This window comes from Heterocephalus glaber, unplaced genomic scaffold (assembly GCF_053883595.1).
Source record: "Heterocephalus glaber isolate CG9 unplaced genomic scaffold, H.glaber_assembly_v1.0 deba00001733, whole genome shotgun sequence".
NCBI lineage: Eukaryota > Metazoa > Chordata > Mammalia > Rodentia > Bathyergidae > Heterocephalus > Heterocephalus glaber.
Window position 1 is genome coordinate 927635 of NW_028258444.1, and position 21014 is coordinate 948648.

General features: G+C 39.8%; 2 protein-coding genes and 1 long non-coding RNA gene across 29 annotated transcripts in view; 2 read left to right on the forward strand and 1 right to left on the reverse strand.

The window, feature by feature from the left end:
* The window catches only part of Ppfibp1 (PPFIB scaffold protein 1), a 194274-nt gene extending 189208 nt beyond the window's left edge, over positions 1-5066 (forward strand). For all 26 annotated transcript variants that reach the window (XM_087200257.1, XM_087200242.1, XM_087200239.1 and 23 more), the window contains 4 exons: positions 561-749; positions 2468-2647; positions 2984-3049; positions 3201-5066. In XM_087200257.1, coding sequence (XP_087056383.1) covers positions 561-749; positions 2468-2647; positions 2984-3049; positions 3201-3287 — 522 coding nt within the window. In that variant the 3' untranslated portion in view covers positions 3288-5066. The remainder of the gene's footprint in view (positions 1-560; positions 750-2467; positions 2648-2983; positions 3050-3200) is intronic.
* Positions 3854-21014, reverse strand: part of LOC110347447 (uncharacterized) — a 38112-nt gene continuing 20951 nt past the window's right edge. For both annotated transcript variants that reach the window (XR_002392083.2, XR_015446975.1), the window contains one exon: positions 3854-5617. This is a non-coding gene — a long non-coding RNA (uncharacterized LOC110347447). The remainder of the gene's footprint in view (positions 5618-21014) is intronic.
* Rep15 (RAB15 effector protein) lies at positions 5608-17668 on the forward strand. Its single transcript, XM_087200261.1, is given in 3 exon segments — positions 5608-6199; positions 6202-6751; positions 6753-17668. Coding segments are annotated over 3 exon segments (699 nt in total). The 5' UTR covers positions 5608-6144; the 3' UTR covers positions 6847-17668.

Genomic DNA, 21014 nt, shown 5'->3' on the forward strand with positions numbered 1-21014 from the left:
TCCCAAATCTAAAACACTCCTGGTCCCAAGCATTTTGTTTAAGGGATACATTCTGTATCAGTTTACTTGTTGGCATCCAAAGTCATCTAATTTAACCCTCTTACACTATTTCTAGTGAATCTTTACTTTCAGAATACTTTTATTTTATAAAACTCTAGTTCAGATATAAACCCATTTCTCCTTTATTGTCCTCTTTCATGTTGAGTAACATATCTGTCCCATGATCATCATTTAGTATATGTGCTGCCGAAGCGACCACCCCATGATCATCATTTAAAACCCTGGCAATTATACAGGTTGTATTTTTCCACACTGATGTTGCATAAGGAGTTGGCTTCCAGAGGCAACGCTCCAAAGAGTCAGAAGTACAGGTATTACAAAACCAGAAGCCTAGATTCTTGGACCACCTCCACCACTTTGAAAATTAAAGATCAAAGTCCATTCCCTGTCTGCCTCCCTGGCCTGTTCAGAGGATCATTGGAGATAACCCAAAGGAGACTTTGGACATTGTAAAGTACACTGCAAACATGGATGATACCTTTCAACATTTGTTTTTACAGGTGCTAGAACCTCGTTTTAATGTAGAAACAATGGCTCAGTTATTAAACATTCCACCAAATAAAACGCTGTTGAGAAGACACTTGGCCACTCATTTCAACCTTCTGATTGGTGCTGAGGCCCAACATCAGAAGCGAGATGCCATGGAGTTACCAGATTATGTACTTTTAACAGCTACTGCCAAAGTGAAGGTGGGTTCAAGCTGGTACCATCTAATAAAGTGCATGAAGCAACGGCCTGGTTTTGACTGCTACCTGCTATTCAAATCGTTTCCTGGGTTTACTAACTTTCATGGGTAGATTTAAAGTGTGTATACTTTCTTTTCCTTTCTTTTTTTTGTTTTTTTGTTCTTGTTTTTTGAGACAGGGTCTCACTGTGTAGTTAAAGCTGGCCTTGAACTCACTGTGTAGCCCAGGGTCTCAAACACACAGCAGATCTCCTGCCTCAGCCTTCCGAGTGCTAGGATTACAGGTATGCACCACCATGCCTAGCTAAAATACGCATATTTTCAAGAGTAATAAAGAACAGGATGTTGGCTTCTACAGTTGATGTATCATCACTGCAGAGAGCCTCCTCTTGGGCCCAAATATTAGCTGCAGTTCTGTTTTTCCTGTAGATAAAGGAAAATATTTCCTTGTACAGATTCAGCTTTTCTGGCTTATTGACCAGCCTTACAAGTTAGGAAAAAATACTTAAGAAATGTTTCAAGATAGACTAGGTATCCATTCTCTAATGGATTTGTGGATTATATCAAATTCAGACTATTGTTTTTTTCTTTTAAATTTTTTGTTGATGGGCCGGGGATTTAGCTCAGTGGTTCTGGTGCCTGCCTTGCAAGCACAAGGTCCTGAGTTCAATCCCCGGTACCAAATAAATAAATAAATAAATTTTTTGTTGACCAGGTGTGGTCATGCATGCATATGATCTTGCACTTGGGAAGCTAAGGCAGGAGGATCACAATTTCAAGGCCAGCCTGGGCTACATAGTAAAATGAAATCCATCCTGAACTACATCACAAGACCCTGGCTCAAAAAAAACCTAAATACTGTGTATGCCTGGCAAGCGCAAGGTCCTGAGTTCAATTTCTGGTACGGGAAAAAGAAAAAATAAATAATGAGGGGGGTTTTTTGGGTACTGGGATTGAACTCAGAACCTTGCACTTTGGAGGCAGGCGGCAGCACCACTGAGCCTAAATCCCTGGCCCAAAACTTAAATAAATAAATAATTTGTATCTTAACTCATCTCTATATATTATCTCAACTACCTTAATATGGAGGTAGAGTTTGTCAGTTCTTCCAGAAGTGTATGCTCAGTCTTTTTTGTTTATTTATTAGGTGTTTATTCCCTTTCTGGCTTTGAATCTCTTTAATAAAAGATGTGCCAGATTTGAAGCCTTTGAGAAAGTTCTACTTAAATTCTCAGTCATCTTGGTAATCTCGGGACTATTTAGTAGCTAAAATGGAGTTTCTTTTCTATATATCACTAAAATTGTCACTAAAAGAAGGAGAATGCTTTTACCAGTTACCAGTCCTTCTGTGGAAGCAGAACAGACATATAAAATCACTTACCTTAGAGTGAAAACCATTCAAGATTAGATTCAGTCTGAGAAATCCTATTGCATTAAGTCCTATCTAATCAAAACAAAGGGTCATAGCACATTTAATCACATGGCTATCCAGCTAGTTTGTGTGAATAAAAGGAATAAGATTAATCTTGTTATTCTTTCATATCTAGGATCATTTATATTTATATGTATTGTCCCCAGGTGCCTTTGTTTTTCTTATGCAGATTTAATCATTCAGTTACTTTTCACTGTGTGATAAGGTATATAATTTAATTATACATGTTATAGGTTCCTTTGTAATATGAATTTAATCCAAACTGTGGATGTTTTTATTTTCTTTTAAAGCCAAAGAAACTTAGCTTCAGCAATTTTGGGAATCTGAGAAAGAAGAAACAGGAAGATGGAGAAGAATATGTTTGTCCGATGGAATTGGGACAGGCATCAGGAAGTGTCTCAAAGAAAGGATTTAAGCCTGGTTTGGACATGCACCTGTATGATGAAGATGATTTCGATCGGTTAGACCAGGTAAACACAACACTATATATATATATGTCTCTTAAAGTGTGTGGTGCATTCAGACACTGACTGGAAACTTCATACACTGTATCTAATAATTGGGGTTTTTTTCTTAAAATCCCTAAAATATAGTAAAGTAACAGTGAACACTTACAGATTGACTACTACGTTCCAGGTTCTGTTTTGTTATTTAGATAAGTAAACTGAAGCACAGAGAGGCTAAGTAGGTAGCCAAAGGTATCCATGGAAACAAGAAAAAACATGCCTCCCTTTGGCTTACATTGTGTTCATTTTGCTTTACTGTTCCTTCTTATTATGAAAATGGTATCACATGGTTCTTTGCAGATGGAAGATTCAGAAGGGACAGTGAGACAGATAGGTGCATTTTCTGAAGGCATCAACAATCTAACAGTAAGTTTGTACAATGAATGGAAAATGCATCCCTAATAATATCTGTTAAAATAATCCCAAAAGACTGCATGTATATTGGAGAATGTGTAGTTCTGAGCTCAGGACTCACAGTGTCTCACAGTGTGTGGCTTCTTGTCTCCTTGTTTTCTAGCACATGTTAAAAGAAGATGATATGTTTAAAGATTTTGCTGCCTGTTCCCCCAGTGCCAGTATTACAGATGAAGATTCAAACATTTAACTGTGGAAACTAGATAAGCACTTGGAACCCTTAGTCTTTTTTCCACTTTATTTTTCAAATACAATGTATACAGCGGGCAAGGGATTGTATATTGTTTATCATCTTAACTTCTGTTCTACAGAAGTGGAAATGGAAAGTGGGAAATGCTCCTATTTAGAAGTTGCCACAAGGCTGGGGATTTAGCTCAGTGGTGCCGCTGCCTGCTTTGCAAGTGCAAGGTCCTGAGTTTGATCCCCAGTACCAAAAAAAAAAAAAGAGGAAATTGCCACAAAAATGAGACACTGGTAAAGAGTATGATTGTTTTTCCTCTATTTAATGTAAAAATCTATGATATATTTAAAGTGTTACATTTAAAAATGAGTGTTTTACCAGTGTTTCCATCCACATCCCCAGTATAGAGGGTTTGGGGAGCAGTAACCAGTGAGGGAATGACTTTGTCACATCTGCATTCACCTCAGCCATCTATGCAGGACATGCTGTGCTTTCAAGACCAATATGTAGGACTTTGTTATGCACTCAATGTGCCCACTAAATGCCAGTCACACCTCCACTTGCCTCTTATTTTATATTTTTCTAAATATATATATATATATATACACACACACACAGTACGTAGAAAATAAAATTTTTATGACATAAGGAAGATGATGAAAAGGTCACATCAAAAACAAAATACCTCCCAAATATCTAAATTTCCATATACCAGCCTAAAGAAACCAAAATGATACTTCTTTCTCCATAGATGATTTTTAACAATGTTGGTCATTGAAACTAAGTTAATATACATGAAATACACCTTCCTTGATTTTACCACAAAATTCTTGAACAGTTTAAATATTTCAGTCTTAATTTTGGATCCATTTACCTTATAAGGAAGAATTTGAGAGGCATGAATACATTGTTAACTTGAATGCATTCAGAAGTATTCATACACCCTAAAATTTTGCAAAAAAATTTTCTACAGAAACAAAAAGCAAAACAAAAACCTTTACAGTATTGTTTCTTAGTTTCCTCTTTGCCAAATACATCATGATATCATAATACTAACATTGCACTACACCTGCTAATTGTATGTTTTTCCAAGCTGTCAGTGGGGCAGAATTCAAAAATTCTGAGGCTGCAAAATTAGTTCTGTAATGACTTTTTTAGACAAAATGTTACACAACACCAAAATACTCTTTATAAAGAACATAGAAAACTGCAGCAAAAACTGTTTCCGTGTTTATCTTGTTGTTGGTTTAGGAAAAGCCTGTTTTTCATTCAGTGCTACGTAATTGTTCATGATAGCCAACTGTGTAGAGTGGGTGTTTATGAGTTGGAGCAGAGGTGGAGCAGAAGTGGGCAGTTCAGTTCGTCCCAGTGGACTTGGTTATAAACTGTATTGGAATATCAGTGCTATTTTTCATTTTCAGCAAGTTACCAAGCTATTCATCAATGATCTTATAACTAAATTATTATGTATTTGTCACTAAAATAATTTGACACTAACAATGGTTTTCTTTGAACTCTACCATTCATTATTTGGTAACTGTATTAGATTCATCCTGTATTTGGGTTTTATTTTAATACAAATTTATGTCATCATTTGAAAAACTCAAATTTGTTAGTAGAACCTGGTTCAAAATACCATAAGACTGTTACAGATAGCAAATATTCTTCATTCAGGACAATATAACATAACTGATGGTATGGTTAAATAGTTTGATGATATATTTTATTTATAAAATATATGCTGCTGGTAATGCCATATGAGAAGAAATAAAGTCAATTGATAATTGACTCGTCTTTATTGTCATTATTTAATTTTGCTTTGTTCAAAATAACGAATAGGGCTGGCATGGTGATGCACACCTAATCCCAGCACGCATGAGGCTGAGGCAGGAGGATCACCATGAGTTCAAGACCAATCTGGGCTGCATAATGACTTCAAGGCCAGCCTGAATACAAAGTGGGACCCTGTGTCAAAAAACAAATAAAAATGCAAACTCTAGTTTTTAAACCATAAATTTTCTTCAGTATGGTTCATAAATGTAACAATAGAGAAATTTTAGATCTTTGAGAAACTTGTGTGTGAAAGAAAATATATGCAACTGAGCTAAGAAATGAGGAATTAGGAAAAGCGAACAGAAACAACTTACCTACAAATTTGAAGTTAGTTGTTGAAAGAGATATATGGAACCTGGGCATGTTGGCATATACCTGTAATCCCAGCACTTTGGGAGGTTGAAACAGGAGGTTCAAAATTTCGAGCTCATCCTTGGTGACTTAGTCCCTCTCAAAATAAAAGGGGCTGGTTTACAGTGTGAAGGCCCTTGCTTCTGTCTCCAACACTGCAAAAAGAGAAAAGGAGGGAGGAAGGATGGAAGGTAGGATGCGCTGGGCGTCGTAGCTTACACCTATAATCCCAACTGTTCTGGAGAACCACAAGGTCAAGCCTCCAGTCTGACAGTTTAGCGACTTAGCAAGATCCTTTCTCAAAATTTAAAATATACCTAAAAAAGTCTGGAGATGTGAAGGCCCTGGCTGATTTGATCCCCAGTGCCACACAGAAACAAAAAGTAGAGTGAATATAACCTAGAGAATAACAACTGTTTTGTGTGGAATTTATTATCTCTAACTTAATAAAACACCAGGAATCTCAATACAACACTGCCAAATGACAAACAGTGAGCCTCAAATGTTTGTTTAGCTGTATGTCTATATACTTAGCTATACCAAGGAAGCTGCAGAGGTGAGGAAACTGGCCATTTTAACAGATGTGACTTCATTGCAGAACTTGCCCTTTGAAAAGGAAGAAATTCTGCACAACATTCACATGCATGATATTTGGGAGCAGTGTTGACTGGGGTGCAGAAAAATGGGGCAAAAAGCATCACAACAGGTGGCTCTAGAGAACAACAAAGAGATTCTTGGTGTGAGGTGGCCAGTGAAGCTATAGTTCATTCAGCTGAAAAACAGAAGGAGTATCTTGGATTGGAGTATCCTCTGAGTAAACTCTGCCCAGCTGCAAATACTCTAAATGAGATCTTCCTAATCCACTTCATCACTTTCTGTCAAGAAAAAGGAGTTGATGAGTGGCTTACTACCACAAAGATGACCAAGCACCAAACCTTGCTGTTTGGGGCAGACTGGATTTGGACCTTTTGGGGATCCAATAAGCAAATAAGGCTTCAGGTTGTAGTACAGACTCTACAAATGACTTCTCTTCCTCTAGTACAACCAAAGCCTTGTGACGTTTTCAATCCACAGTCAAGGCCAGAGGAATCTTCCTGGAAGGAAAGTAGGTTTGATAAGTTGGAAACATTCTGTAACTTGATAGGAGAAGATTGTCTGGGCCTTTTTATCTTTGGTGTGCCAGGAAAACCTAAAGATGTCAGAGGAGTCATCCTAGACAGCGTCAAAAGTGAGATGCTGAGGAGCCATCTGCCAGGACTGAAAGCTGTGGAACAATTTGTTCTGGACACTCGAGTGTGTCTCCATCAGAGAGCTTCTTGGAAACTATCTGAGTAAGAAAGATGGGCCAAGAGAGGTGGGCAAGGTTTATATTAGCATCCTCTGAACTGGATATGTGTGAGGTGACTGGCCTGTAAGATAAAAAGCTTTTTTATTTTCATGAACAAGATCATCTACTTACATCATTGACTGAAAATGATTACTTGAATCAAAGCATGTTAGTGTCACAATTATGGAAACAAAAAACCAAAAACTGGCCATGTTTCAGAAACACTTATGATTTAATTTGACCTCTATTCATTATTCAATAATAAAAACTGGGAGAGAGGATAATAAAGTCATGCAAAAAGTTTGATTTGCACAACAAAGTATCTTTTAAATAGTAAATATAGCACTAAAAAGTGTAAAAGTTTTTTATCACTGTTGGTGGGAGTTGGGGAAGGAGGACTGGGAAAGACTACAGAACAGTTTGTAATGCCAGTTTCACTTCAGAATTTGTGCGCCAAAGTTCACATGGCTCTTGTTCTCTAAGCCTTACACTCCTGCCCCCTTCTAGCAGCTCTTCACGGAAAGGACTTTGGTGGGGTTTACTTTGGGATTTAATTTAGTGTTTACTCACCATTTAAAAACAGCCACCCATAAAACAGTTACTTGTTATAATAATGTTTGTTAGTATTCACAGTAAGGAATGTGTATTCGCAGAGAATAGCCATTTTTGCTTCAAAGCCTATGTGAGATTTAACAGTACCAGGAAAAATCACCATTATTGAATTCATTAGGCAGCCCAGATTCTTTACATATGTTATTGCACATGTATCCTCTGACTTTAACAGGCATTTGTTTCTATTTGACAAATTAAAGAGGTTAAATAATTCCTTCAGTCATAAGCTAAGTAGCTCAAAAAATTAAAGTGTGACAAGTTACAAAGATTATGCTAGAATCATATAAAGAAAATTCTTTGACTCTAAGCTGCTAGAATTGCTGAGACCACAAAGATGATCACTTGCAAAGGTGCTGCCTGGTTGCTGTTGCTTTTTTTCTTCTTCACTTCCTGGCTTTACTATGCTGCTGTCTCCAGCTGGTGAAGGACCTCTTCACTGAGGTGCAGCTCTTAAAAAACATAAGCCAAATCTCAACTGCATCTAAACTCTGAAAACATTTTCTGACAGTCTTCCCGTGGCCTTTGCTCTGTTTTGGAATTTAGGGCACTTACTGTTAGGTCTGATGGGTCTAGGGTCTAGAGGTCTCACTCTCATTGTCCAATGTAGAGATAGAGGAGTCAGAACAGAGGTCTAGTTCAAAGTGAAAGTAATTTTATTGTAGATATTGCAAGAGGAAGTGATAAAGACACAGGAATGGTAGGGCCCAGAGCTGGGACGCTGCTGAATCTGGGGCTGTGATGCTGTTTTACCGGGTTAGGGGTCTTATCTCCGAGGGTCACTATTATAGATACCTAAATTTCAAATGAGCCTTACAATGGTGTAGGGAACATGAGCCCAAAAGTCCCTTGCCTTATTTGTCACCCAAAGAAGGCCTGAAGAAAGGGTGCTTTCATAAGCTTCCTTGTTTCAGAAATGAACAGAAGAGTGCATGGCCTCCTCAGCCTCTGTTGTCCCTCTTTTTTTTTTGGTACCTGGGATCGAACTCGGTTCCTTAGGGTTGTGAGGCGGGTAGCGGAACCATTGAGCTAAATCCCCTGCCCTGTTTCCCCTCTGAAATGTGTATTCTTCCCCACAGCCCTCTACTTGAGGAAGCTGGAATAAGGAAGAGCGCATAGGCAGCCTTGTAGTTGCCCTACATTGGAAATTCATGTGAAATAAAGACTATTGGGGCTAAATCAATCCGCAGTACTGGAAAAAATAATAGGCACAATTGTCCATCAGTTACAATACAGTGGACCCTTGACTTACGAACTCGATTGGTTCCCAAGGTCTGGTTTTAACTAAGTCAATACAGCTGACATCTGGATGTTTACCAGGGTACATGCTATAATAGATAACAAGAGGCCGTTGAATCTTCCATTTAACCCAAGTTCCTATGTCAGGCCATTAGTAACTTGAGGGTCCACTGTAGCTTTTCTTTAAAAAATAAGATGGAGTTGGGCCGGGGATTTAGCTCAGTGGTTCCGGCACCTGCCTCTCAAGCACAAGGTCCGGAGTTCGATCCCTGGTACCAAAAAAAAGGTGTTGAGTTGAAAAAATAAGATGGAGTATTGGTAGAGAAGTTTATTTCCTGTTCCTGTTGGCAAGGTCTCCAACAATATAGAGTCAAGCTCAGCTTTTGCAATTTGGGTTAATGTGTCATGAAAAACAAAAGGCTTAAAAGTGCAAATGGAAGATAGGTTTATTTACAGGTAATTGCTGAATGCCTGTTACAGATGGGCCCTGTTCTGTGTCCTGCCAAGTGAATAATAAAAGGACAAAGTTCCTGCTCTCAGGAAGTTTCTACCTTAATGGTGGAAGACAGACAATAAATATATTTAAAATGTATATTTCAGGCCGGGGATTTAGCTCAGTGGTTCTGCCGCCAGCCTCACAAACTAAAGGTCCTGAGTTTGATCCCTTGGTACCAAAATAAATAAAATAGATAAATAAAATTATATTTCTTTCTCTTTTTTTGTACTAGGAATTGAACTCAGCCTTGCATTTGCCAGGCAGGCACTGCACCACTGAGCTACAATCCCTGGCCCTAAAATGTGTATTTATAAACAAGCAACAATTTAAAGAAAAGGCATGAATAGAGGTATGGAGATTGAAGACAGAGATCTGAATGAGGAGAGGTAGACTCGGCACAGGCAACTGGGAAAAGTGTCTAGGCACAGAGAACTGTAGGGACAAGGGCCTGGAAGGAGAGGGGTCTGGTGTGATGATAAATGTTTGAAGTGACATATATGCTCAATGCCCTGATTTGATCATGACACAATGTACAGTATACATGTATCAAAACATCATATTGTACCCCATCATAAATATCTGCATTATGTATCCATTGAACTGCAAAGCTCTAAAAAATAATCTTGCTCCCAGATTGGAAAGACAAAGGAATATATGCAAACACAGAAATAAATTTGTCTTGGACATTCCTTCATCCTAAGAAACAAAAAGATTAAGAAAACCATTTTAGTCCTCCATGGTCAGTAAACTGGGCATGAACAGGCCCAGGAGTCATCTCTTGAAGTGAAGCATAATTATTCCTACTTTGAATTTCTCTGAAAGATTACTCAGCCAGTTAATGTTTCTTAGTGTATAATGACCCCTATTGGCAGAAATGCTGTATAGAATAGTGTAGCACAGTAAAAATACCCAACTTGGAATCAGATGTGAGTTTGAGTTTCAGTTCTCAGAAAAGCAGAGCCATGTACCTTAGCTCTTTGTCTTCTTACCTGTAAAATGGGGATAGCTTCAACTAATTCAAAAAAGACAAAATTTGTGAAATATGTTATATATTAAAATGTAAGCTCACAAATTTCAGAGAACTGGTACAAATGGTAAGTACTCATAAATAGCTGGAAGCTAAAAAATCAAAAGATTTTTACTTATTTTTTCTTAAATGAAAATAAAAATGTGAAGCTTTTGCTGATGATTAAAAACACCACACCCGGCAGGCCAGGCATAGTGGCATGTATCTATAATCCCAGCACTCTGGGAGGCTGAGGCAGAAGGATTGCAAGTTTGGACCCAGCCTATACAACTTAGTGACTTAGTGACACTCTGTCTCAAAATAATTTAAAGGCTGGGAATGTAGCTCAGTGCAAAGGCCTTGGGTTGAAACTCCCTGCAAAACTAAAACTAAAAATATTCAATTATAGAAGTGAAATTCAAGTGGTTTAGATTTAAAATGCCTCCTGTGTTCTGAGGTGACCAAATTATGGGGTGCTACAGCTGGCTTGCTGTTACCAGGTGAGGTCAGATTGGAGGAGATTGGTCACTGGGGGTGTGGCCTGGAAGTTTATCTCCTGTTCCTCCCTTCTCTCTGCTTCCTGGCTTCCATTGAAGCGGGACTTAGAGAAAAGCAAGTTCTTCCCAGTCACCGCCCAGTTATCCCCCCCACCCTTATAGCTGTAACTCCTTGTTCTGGTACAAATAAAATTGACACCTATGTCCTATAAACAAAGTTTATGCCATTCTGCTCTCATATGATTCATAAGACTCTGTCTTCTGATTGCCATTGGACTCTCCTGTCTCGGATTCTGCAACATTTCTTTTCTGGTGACCAGAAGTCCAGGACTAGAGAGGATAGAGTTGCTGTCTCCTTTGCCTGCAGGCCTAAGAGGGGCCTGAGCTTCCAGAATCCTCGGACCTCTGGCGCCACCAGGTGAGACTTCAGTTGCCAGCCCTCCCACAGCCCAGAACTCACCCCTCTCCACCCACCCCTGCCGCCAGTGCAATGGAACTTGTTGGGATTCAGGATGATTCTGGAACAACAAGCACACTAACAGGATCTTGGTAAGGTTTGGGAGTCCAGGGAAAAACCTTTTCCCTTAGGATGGCAGGGGAGTAAACTGATAAGGATTGAGTCAGATGAAATTTACGATCCCAAGTGGAATGCAGGAGTGGCCTGCAGTGAGAGGGACTCTGAAACAATTCTTGGGGAGGCCCACAATGAGAATGGCTCACAAAAGGGGCTGTGGTGAGTAATTAGACTCAAGGGCAGTCTGACAAAACCCACACCTAGTTTGAAAAAAACTGGGAATGGAAAAGTACATGAGTACATGTGAATAATGGAATAAAAAGCTAGGAAACCGCAGAAGAGCACAGAGTGAGACAGTGAGGAGTACTCCCTGCTTCAGGAGCCCCAAGGCCAACTTTCTTGGTGTCTAGCCATCACTGCCTAAGAGCTGGAGCAGCACCAGCCTGGCGCTGGATGGCCAAGATCAGAGAACAACCACCATATCCTACTAGGCCTAAGGAGGTTTCACAGGAGGAATCAAATTACAAATTTTAGTTAATTGAGAAATACATATTTTTATTAAGTTTATTGGTCAGCTGGGGATTTAGCTCAGTGGTTCCACTGCCTGCCTCACAAGCACAAGGTCCTGAGTTCAATCCCTGGTACCAAAAAAAAAACCCCACAAATTTATTGGTACATTTTAGGTATACAATACAGTTACATTCATCATTGGGATGTTGTACCTTTACATGATGCATCTTGGTTCTTATTTGTTCCCCATTTCCCTGCCCTCCCTTCACCCCCTCCACCCTTCTCTATTTTCAAAGACTTTGTTTCCATTTTTTCCTTTTCTCATGTTTTTTCTCTTCCCTTTATTTCCTCTCCCCCTCTCACTTCTGCTACATTTTAGACCTTTTCTTCCTATTTTAATTATCAATTATACATTTCAATCCTTATTTATACTTTTAGTTTTTCACACCAGAGAAACTATTCAGTATTTACATATGTGTCCTATTTATTTCACTTAAGAGTATGGCCTCGCCGGGGATTTAGCTCAGCGGTTCTGTCGTCTGTCTTGCCGAGCGCAAGGTCCCAAGTTCGATCCCTGGTACCAAAATAAATAAATAAATATAATTAAAAATTTTAGGGCTGGGGATTTAGCTCAGTGGTTCCACTGCCTGCCTCGCAAGCAGAAGGACCCGAGTTCAATCCCCGGTACCAAAAAAAAAAAGTATGGCCTCAATGTGCATCCACTTGACTATAAATATCTCTAGTTTCTCGTTCTTTATGGCTGAGTAGTACTCCATTTTATAAAAAAAACCAAAACCACATCTTCTTTATCCAGTCTGCAGTTGATGAACAATTGGGCTATTTCCAAGTTTTAGCTATTACAAACTGTGCTGCTATAAACATGGGTGTGAATATATCACTGTTATGATGCTTTTAATTCTTTTGGGAAGATCCCCAGCAGAGGAATAGCTGGGTCAAATGGGACCTCTAATCCTAGTCATTTGAGGTATCTCCATATTGATTTCCACAGTGGTTGCACCAGTCTGCATTCCCACCAACAATGGAGAAGGGTTCCTTTCTCCCCACACCCCACCAGCATTTGTTGTTGGTTGATTTCATGATAGCAGCCATTCTTTCTGGGGTGAGGTGGAATCTCAGTGTTGTTTTCATTTGCATTTCTCAAATAACCAGTGATCTTGACCATTTTTTCACATGTTTATTTGCTGCTTTTTCTTCTTTGAGAAATGTCTGTTCATTTCAGATGCCCATTTTTGGATTGGGTCTTTATATTTGGGGGGCTCTGATTTTTTTCTGAGTTCTCTCTCTCTCTCTCTCTCTCTCTCTCTCTCTCTCTATATATATATATTTTTTTTTTTTGGTACTGGGGATTGAACTTGGGTCCTTGTGCTTGCAAGGCAGTCAGGGGAACCACTGAGCTAAATCCCTGGCCCTTTATATATTTTAGATAGTAGACCTTTGAGGAACAGCTGGTAAAAAATTTTTGCCCACATTGTAGGTTATCTCTTAGCTCTGTTGGTTTCTCTTGCAGTGCAGAAGTTTTTTTTTTTTTTTTTTTTTGGTACCCGGGATTGAACTCACATCCTTGTGCTTGCGGGGCAGGCGTCAGAACCACTGAGCTAAATCCCCAGCTGGAAGCTTTTTAATAAGATGAGATCGTCCAAAAAAGAAAAAAAAGATGAGATCTCAGTTGTTGATTCTTTGTGCTAGTTCCCGTGCTACTGAGGATTTGTTCATAGAATCTTTTCCTATGCCAAGATCGAGAGTTCTACCTAACTTATCTTCCAACAAGTTCAGTGTTTCTGTTTTCTTATCTAGATCTTTTTGTTTTTTTGGTACCGGGGATTGAACTGGGGTCCTTGCCCTTGCAGGACAGGTGGCAGAACCACTGAGCTAAATCCCCGGGCCTAATATTTAGATCTTTAATCCACTTCGATCTTAGTTTAGTGCACTGTGATAGGTATGGGTCTAGTTTTAATCTTTGGCAGATTGAAATCCAGTTTTTCCAACACCATTTATTAAATAGGCTATCTTTCCTCCAATGAGGATGGTTGGCTCCTTTGTCAAAGATGAGGTGGCTGAGTATGTCTGGAGTTGTTTCTGCATCTTCTAATCTAGTCCACTGATCCTCGGGTCTGTTTATTTGCCAGTACTATGCGTTTTTAACACAGTAGCTTTGTAATATAGTTTCAAGTTGGGGATTGTGATACCCCCTACCAGTCTCTGTTGCCTAGAATTGCTTTTGCTATTCTAGGTCTCTTCTGGTTCCAAATGAATTTTTGGATTGCTTTCTCTAGTTCTGTGAAATATACTGTTGGGATTTCAATCGGGATTGCGTTGAATCTGTATAGCAATTTTGAAAGTATGCCCATTTTCACTATATTGGTTCTTCCTACCCTGGAACAGGGGACGCCTTTCCATTCACTTATATCCTCTTCAATCTTTTTTTTCAGAGTGCTGTCATTTTCAATGTAGAGGTCTTTTGCTTCCTTCATTAGACAGATTCCTAGATATTTCATTTTTTTTGGATGCTTTTGTGAAAGGAATTGTTTCCCTAATTTCTCTCTCAGTGAGTCTGTTATTTGTGTACAAGAAGGCTATTGATTTTTGAGTGTTACCCTTGTATCCAGCTACTCTACTGAATTTGGTTATTAAGTCTAGAAGACTTTTGGTGGAGTTCTTGGGGTCTTCTATATAGAGTATCATGTCATCTGCAAATAATGATAATTTGACTTCTTCATTTCCTATCTTTATTCCTTTTATTTCTTTCTCTTGTCTAATTGCTGTGGCTAATGTTTCCAATACTATATTGAACAGGAGTGGTGATAGTGGACATCCTTGTCTTGCTCCTGATTTTAGTGTCAAGGTTTTCAGTTTTTGACCATTTAGTATATGATGTTGGCTATTGGTTTTTCATAGATAGCCTTAATCGGGTTGAGATAAAGACCATCTATTCCAATTTTCTGTATGGTTTTTATCACGAATGGGTTGGATTTTGTTGAATGCTTTTTCTGCATCGATTGAGATGATCATATGGTTTTTGTCCTTGACTCTGTTAATATAGTGTATTACATTTATTGATTTATGTATGTTGAACCATCCTTGCATCCCTGGGATAAATCCAACTTGATCAGGGTGGATGATCTTGATGACCCTCTGTATTCTGTTTGCCATTATCTTATTGAGGTTTTTTGCATCTATATTCATTAGGGAGATTGGCCTGTAGTTCTTTTTTGGTTGGGTCTTTCTCTGCTTTTGGAATCAAAGTAACACTTGCTTCCAGGAATGAATTTAGAAGTACTGCTTCCCTTTCAATTTCATTGATGAGTTTAAAGAGTAGTGGCAATAGTTCTTCTCTAAATGTCTTGTAGAATTCAGCAGGGAAGCCATCAGGGCCTGGGCTTTTCTTAGTGGTAAATTTTTAATTATGTTTTCAATTTCACTGATTGTAATTGGGGTGTTTAGAATTTTTATATCTTCTTTGTTCAACTTTGGTAATACACATGTAGAGCAGTGTATTTTTTACTTCCACTTTGAATTGATGTTTAATTGGTGTGCTTAAAGCATTTCTTGTACATTGAAAATTCTTATATTGTAATTACAGGTTAGCTTGCCTCTGCTCTGTTGGTTTAAGGTAAGAACACTGACTCAAGGTAACTTAGAAGTCTCTTTGCAGCCAGTCACATTTAATATGTAACAATCTGAGAACAAAGCAAAAAGGGACACTTTAAAAAATCCAAGCAGCTGCAGCCAAGTTTGTTATAGAATGTCGGGAGCAATTCTACATGATTTTGGGGGAAAATCATTTCACAATTATATCCTGATTAGGTCCTGGTTTTCCTGGGTACAGCATGTCCAGATAATAACTCCATTTTCACCTCCAGTCACACTTCAATCAAGACCTCAATGGTCCTGGGGCCAGGGATTTAGCTCAGTGGTTTTGCTGCCTGCTGCGCAAGCACAAGGACCTTAGTTCGATCCCCGGTACCAAAAAAAAAAGAAGACCTCAATGGTCCTGTGATGCTGTGATGCTCCAGGGCAGGACCACACCAGCGGGAAAGACCCTGTTTGGAACCAGACCTTCATCTGCATAGTTTCTCATTGTTCTAGGATCATCACTGCTCCCTCTGAGTCAATTACTACTTTTGTTTCTGCTGATGTTCTGAATAGAGGTTTGGCAAGCTGGTCTAGTCTCCCAGAGCTGCATTGATCAGGCCAAAGCTCAGCTGCTTCTCTTAAGTCTCATTTCTGTCTATATATTAATTAACCATGGATGTGTTGCAGGTGAGGTGGGCCACTCAGGTGTAGCTGACTCATTGCTCTCAGTGGGGGTGCTATCCCCCATCTCCGAGATGTTGGTGGTTCTACCAGCATGGTCCCACATTGCAGGAGGGCAGCCACAAGGTTTCGTCCTTATCTGTGAGCACACAAGCAAAATCTCCCCCAAATTATTAAGGCAGCAGGGCCACTGCATTTACCTGTTTGGACATCTTTCCAAAGGACTTGTTTCTGGGTCTTAGCTGTGGCATCTATATGCCAGTGGAGCATAGAAGGTGGTGTGAGACCAAAGCGACTCCACTTTGCTAAAATGCACTAGTCCCTGTTGTCCTCTCAAATTAATGGTTAAAATGTGTTTGTTCTGGGACAGAAGATACAGTCGGTAACAAACCAAAGTTCCTAAGTTAATTACTCAGCCATCTGTTTGCCCAGGAAATAAATGTTCCGGGCCCACTATCCATAGAACAGTCTGTAGATCTGCTGACCATCAGTATGTGACAGTCAACCACTAATCTTTGTCCCTCTTTTCCCTCGTAAAACCTACATGTAGCCACCCCTCAACCCCGATGAGCCTAGCCAATCAGAAATGTACACTTCATGCTTGCTAAATGCCGACCAATCATGTAACTGCCAAATGGAAAATCTCCAAACCTTGCTGTAACCTCTATAAAAACCCCGCTAATTTGAAATTCGGGGCTCTCAATTCTGATCCGCTGCATCGGTGACGGCTGAGAGCCCCTGCTCAAGCTTGAATAAACGACCCTCGTGTGCTTGCATCGGGAACGGCTTCCTGGTGGTCTTTGGGACTTCACAATCTGGGCACAACAGTGGTTGTCTGAAACTTGCTACAGAATTTAAAAAATTAAGTACAAAACCAGCTAGATCTAAATGAGCTTGTGGAGGCAGCTGATTTTCTCCTTTTGATTGTTTAAGCAACTAATGTTTGAGGGTGGTATGGGCTCTTTCTACTATGGCTTGTCCTTGTGGATTATGTGGGATATCATACTATGCTTAATATGCCAAATAAAGAATTTTTGGATAAATTTATTAACATATGATGGACTATTGTCAGTCTTAATATTTTGGGGCACTCCCATGGTAGCAAAGCCAGTGTTGTTGATCATGGTGCCCTTTCTCACCAGAGTGGCACGTGGCGTGTATCATGTGTGAAAATGTATCTATAGAAACATGTACAAGTTGAGACTTTCCAAAAGAGGTGACATGCATCACATCCATCTGCCAAATCATATTACTGGCTAGATCTCAAGGGTTAGTTCCCTCAGGGGGACTGGGCCGTGGAATCTGCTAGCAAGTAGAACAGGGCATAACTATCTGTCATGCCTGAGCTCAAGATAGTTGGAAATCCTGCTGGGGATCTTCCCCAAAGAATTAAAAGAATCATACCACAGTGATATATGTGCGCCCATGTTCATAGCAGCACAGTTTGTGATAGCTAAAACTTGGAAACAGCCCAAATGCCCATCAACTGGAGACTGGATAAAGAAAATGTGTTTTTTTAATAAAATGGAGTACTACTCAGCCATAAAAAATGAGAAATTAGAGACATTTATAGCTAAGTGGATGCACATTGAGACAATACTCTTAAGTGAAATAAATAGGACACACGTGTAAATACCAAATAGTTTCTCTGGTGTGAGAAACTGAAAGTGTAAATAAAGACTAAATGTATAATAGGTCATGTGAAATAGGAAGAAAAGGGGCAAAGGGGAAGGAAGTGGGAGGGCTAGGGGAAAGGATAGAAGGAGATGGGATTAATATGAGAAAATGGAAAAATAGGAACAAAATCTTTGTAAATAGGGAGGACTGGAGGGGTTGAAGGGAGGGCTGGGCAAGGGTGAAAAATAAGAACCAAGAGACATTATGTAAAGGTGCAAATTTCCAATGATGAATGTCATTATATTGTATACCTAAAATGTACCAATGATTAGAACGAATAATCAATAATGTAAAATAGGAAGAAAAGGTCCAAATGGATAGGGGTAGTGGGAGGGGCAGGGGAAAGGAAAGAAGGGAAAGGAAAAATGCTGAGAAATGGAAAAAATGGAAATAAGGTCTTTGTAAATAGGGAAAGGTGGAGGGGGTGAAGGGAGGGCTAGGAATGGGGAAAAAATAAGAACCAAGATGCATTATGTAAAGGTACAATTCCCAATGAGAAATGTAATTGTGTTGTATACCTAAAATGTACCAATAAAAGAATTTAACAACAAAAAAAGATAGTTGGAAATCATGTTGTAATGCCTTGGAGTTCTGATGGAAATAGCTATGTGATTCCTTAACCTGATCAAAGGCAGCAAGAAATCCTGTAAGTAGATCTGCTTGTGCATTGCCATAAGAAAGTAGCCCAGGAAGATTGGTACGTGGTAGGATGTGGGACTGCATAACTCTGTAAGCATAAAACTCCCCTAGCCCCAACTGTGATTGAATGTGAGTAAATAGATAAAGATGCTTGTTAGTTCTGGGACACTAGATAAGATCTGTATCAGCCATAAGGTCCCAAAGTAAATTATTCAACTCTTTGTTCAAAAACTGATGTTCTGGACACCGCCATCTATAGAACAATCTACAAAACATCTGCTAACCATCAGTATGTGTCAGGCCAATTAATGTACAAATGTAAGACTACTAACTTTTGTTCCCTCTTCTGTAAATTTTCGCCTGTTAACATCCCTGCAACCCCCTATAAAAAGAGCCTTGGACTCTGGGCTAGTTGCCTCTCTAAGCTACTTTGCTTTGGGAGTGCCATCTGGCCAGACTAAGGTCTGTTTTACTTTCCAACTTGTCCGGTCTGTTCCTTCCCGGGTGTTCTTCGCTGCAGTCAGCTCCTCAGAGCGTTTGGTAAGGTCCTCGGTCTTACATTTTGGAGGCCCCGCTGGGATCGCTGGGTGTGCTTCACTACAGTCAGCTCCTTGGAGCATTTGGTAAGGCCCTTGGTCTTACATTTTGGAGGCCCCGCTGGGATCCCTGGGTGTGCTTCACTACAGTCAGCTCCTCAGAGCATTTGGTAAGGCCAGCGGTCTTACATTTTGGAGGCACCACTGGGATCCCTGGATGTGCTTCACTACAGTCAGCTCCTCGGAGCGTTTGGTAAGGCCAGCGGTCTTACAGGATATGTCCAGTATAAAAGGGAGCAGTTCTTTGACATATGGCCTTTTGTAATCTTAAAAACAAGTTTAATAATTTATATTCTAAAGTAGAGCAGACCATAGCTCCTTCCAGTCTTTGAGTGAAACCAACTGCATAAGAGGAATCACTTAAAATATTAAGAGGTTGGGAAAGGAAGTTTTCAATCACAAATAAATAGGCTAGCAACTTTCGCCTCTGAGCAAAGAGACCAGGTGTAGGTAACACATAGCAAAAGGAAAAGCTCCAAATTGCCGTTTGGCCTTTAGAGGAACTGTCAATGAAATAAGTTGAGGCACCTTGCAATGGCTGAAACTGAGTAACCTTGGGGAGAATAAATTCAAGTCATGAATAAAACTGAAACAGAAGGGCCGGGGATTTAGCTCAGTGGTTTCACCACCTGCTGCGCAAGTGCAAGGACCCAAGTTCAATCCCTGGTACCAAAAACAAACAAACTGAAACAGAAGATCACTAGGATGATAATTATCTATCTGTCCAATGAATTCTGCAAAGGCTACTAGCCAATACAATGCAGTTTGTAGCAGCATCTCCATTTGAGTCTTATCAATTAGGATAATGATGAAATGATGATCAGCACCAAATAACTGCTGGGTACAATTACATCCCAAGGAAACTATTTTTGCAATTTGCTCTAGATATAATTGTAGAGATTTCACTAATTGGTTAGATAAAAACAACAATTCCATGGTTTATCATACCACTGTCCTGTTAAGCCTGTAGGTAAATGGGGGGTTTTAAGCACAAACAAATGAACTGGACAGTTAGAGTTTATACAAAAAACTTGCTGGTTATGTATACTTGGTACTATTAGTTGTAACTCCTTTTGTGCCTCTGGAGTTAATTTTCAAAGGGAATTAAGGTCAGAATTTCCCTGTGATATTTCATACAAATTCCACAATTGAAAAGTTGCTATCCCTATTTTAGGCCTAATCTAATCAAAGGCAAACAGGTTGGTCAGTGAGCCACAAAGGAATTTTGAAGAAGCAGTCTTCTAAATGCATAATTATTGATAGGTCTCCCACCACCTCAGCAGCTATTATGTATAGTAGCTGCCCTCTTCCTATGGTGCCTTGCCCTCTCCCCTGTGTGACATCATGCCAAGATGGTTGCTCCCACCAAAGAATAAACCCTTCTTCCCAGCATGCCCCTGTTCCCACCTAGAAAGTAACCTAATACTCGCTCACCTCCTACCACATAGTGACATCACTGGCTCCTCCATTCCCTAGTCACTACCTCAACCCCACCTCAGCCCCTACAAACCCCACCCCAGTCTCTATAAAAGACTCCCTGCCCCAGCCATATTGCTTTTGTCTCTCCTTTGTTCAGAGACAGCCTGGCAGATCTATTCCCCTAATAAAGGCTTGCTGTGGCCTGGTCTGGTCTTGGTCTTCGGCCCTTTTACCTGACAATTATAAGTGGTCACTTCTGGGGAATTGCCACTGGGTTTGCTAAACCAATTGTCCATAAGTCCTGAGGCAAATGCCATTTCCCTGAACTTTTAGGAATAACAAAGATAGGTGTGTTCCAGGGGCTCAGGGATGGTTCTAAATGCCCTTTGTTAAATTGTTCTAATATAAGTTGCTCTAAAATGGTTAGTTTCTCCAGTGTTAGGGGCCACTGATCAACCCAAATGGGATCATTTGATTTCCATTGTAAAGGCAAATCTGCCTTGGGTGGAGAAACTTCAGTAGCCCCAACTAAAATTTTTGATCATATCCAATTCCAAGGTGATTACTTTTTTGTTGCTGTTCTGTAGGCTGCATTCTGCCCTCAACTTGCTTGCCTAATCTTTTTCCCAGTTCATATCCCATTTTAGACATCATCTGTTGAACTGGTGAGGTTTTAGAGGGTAAAGTAGTCACTACAATTCCCCATTCTCCTAATAAATCTCCGCCCCACAAATTTATAGGAATGGGA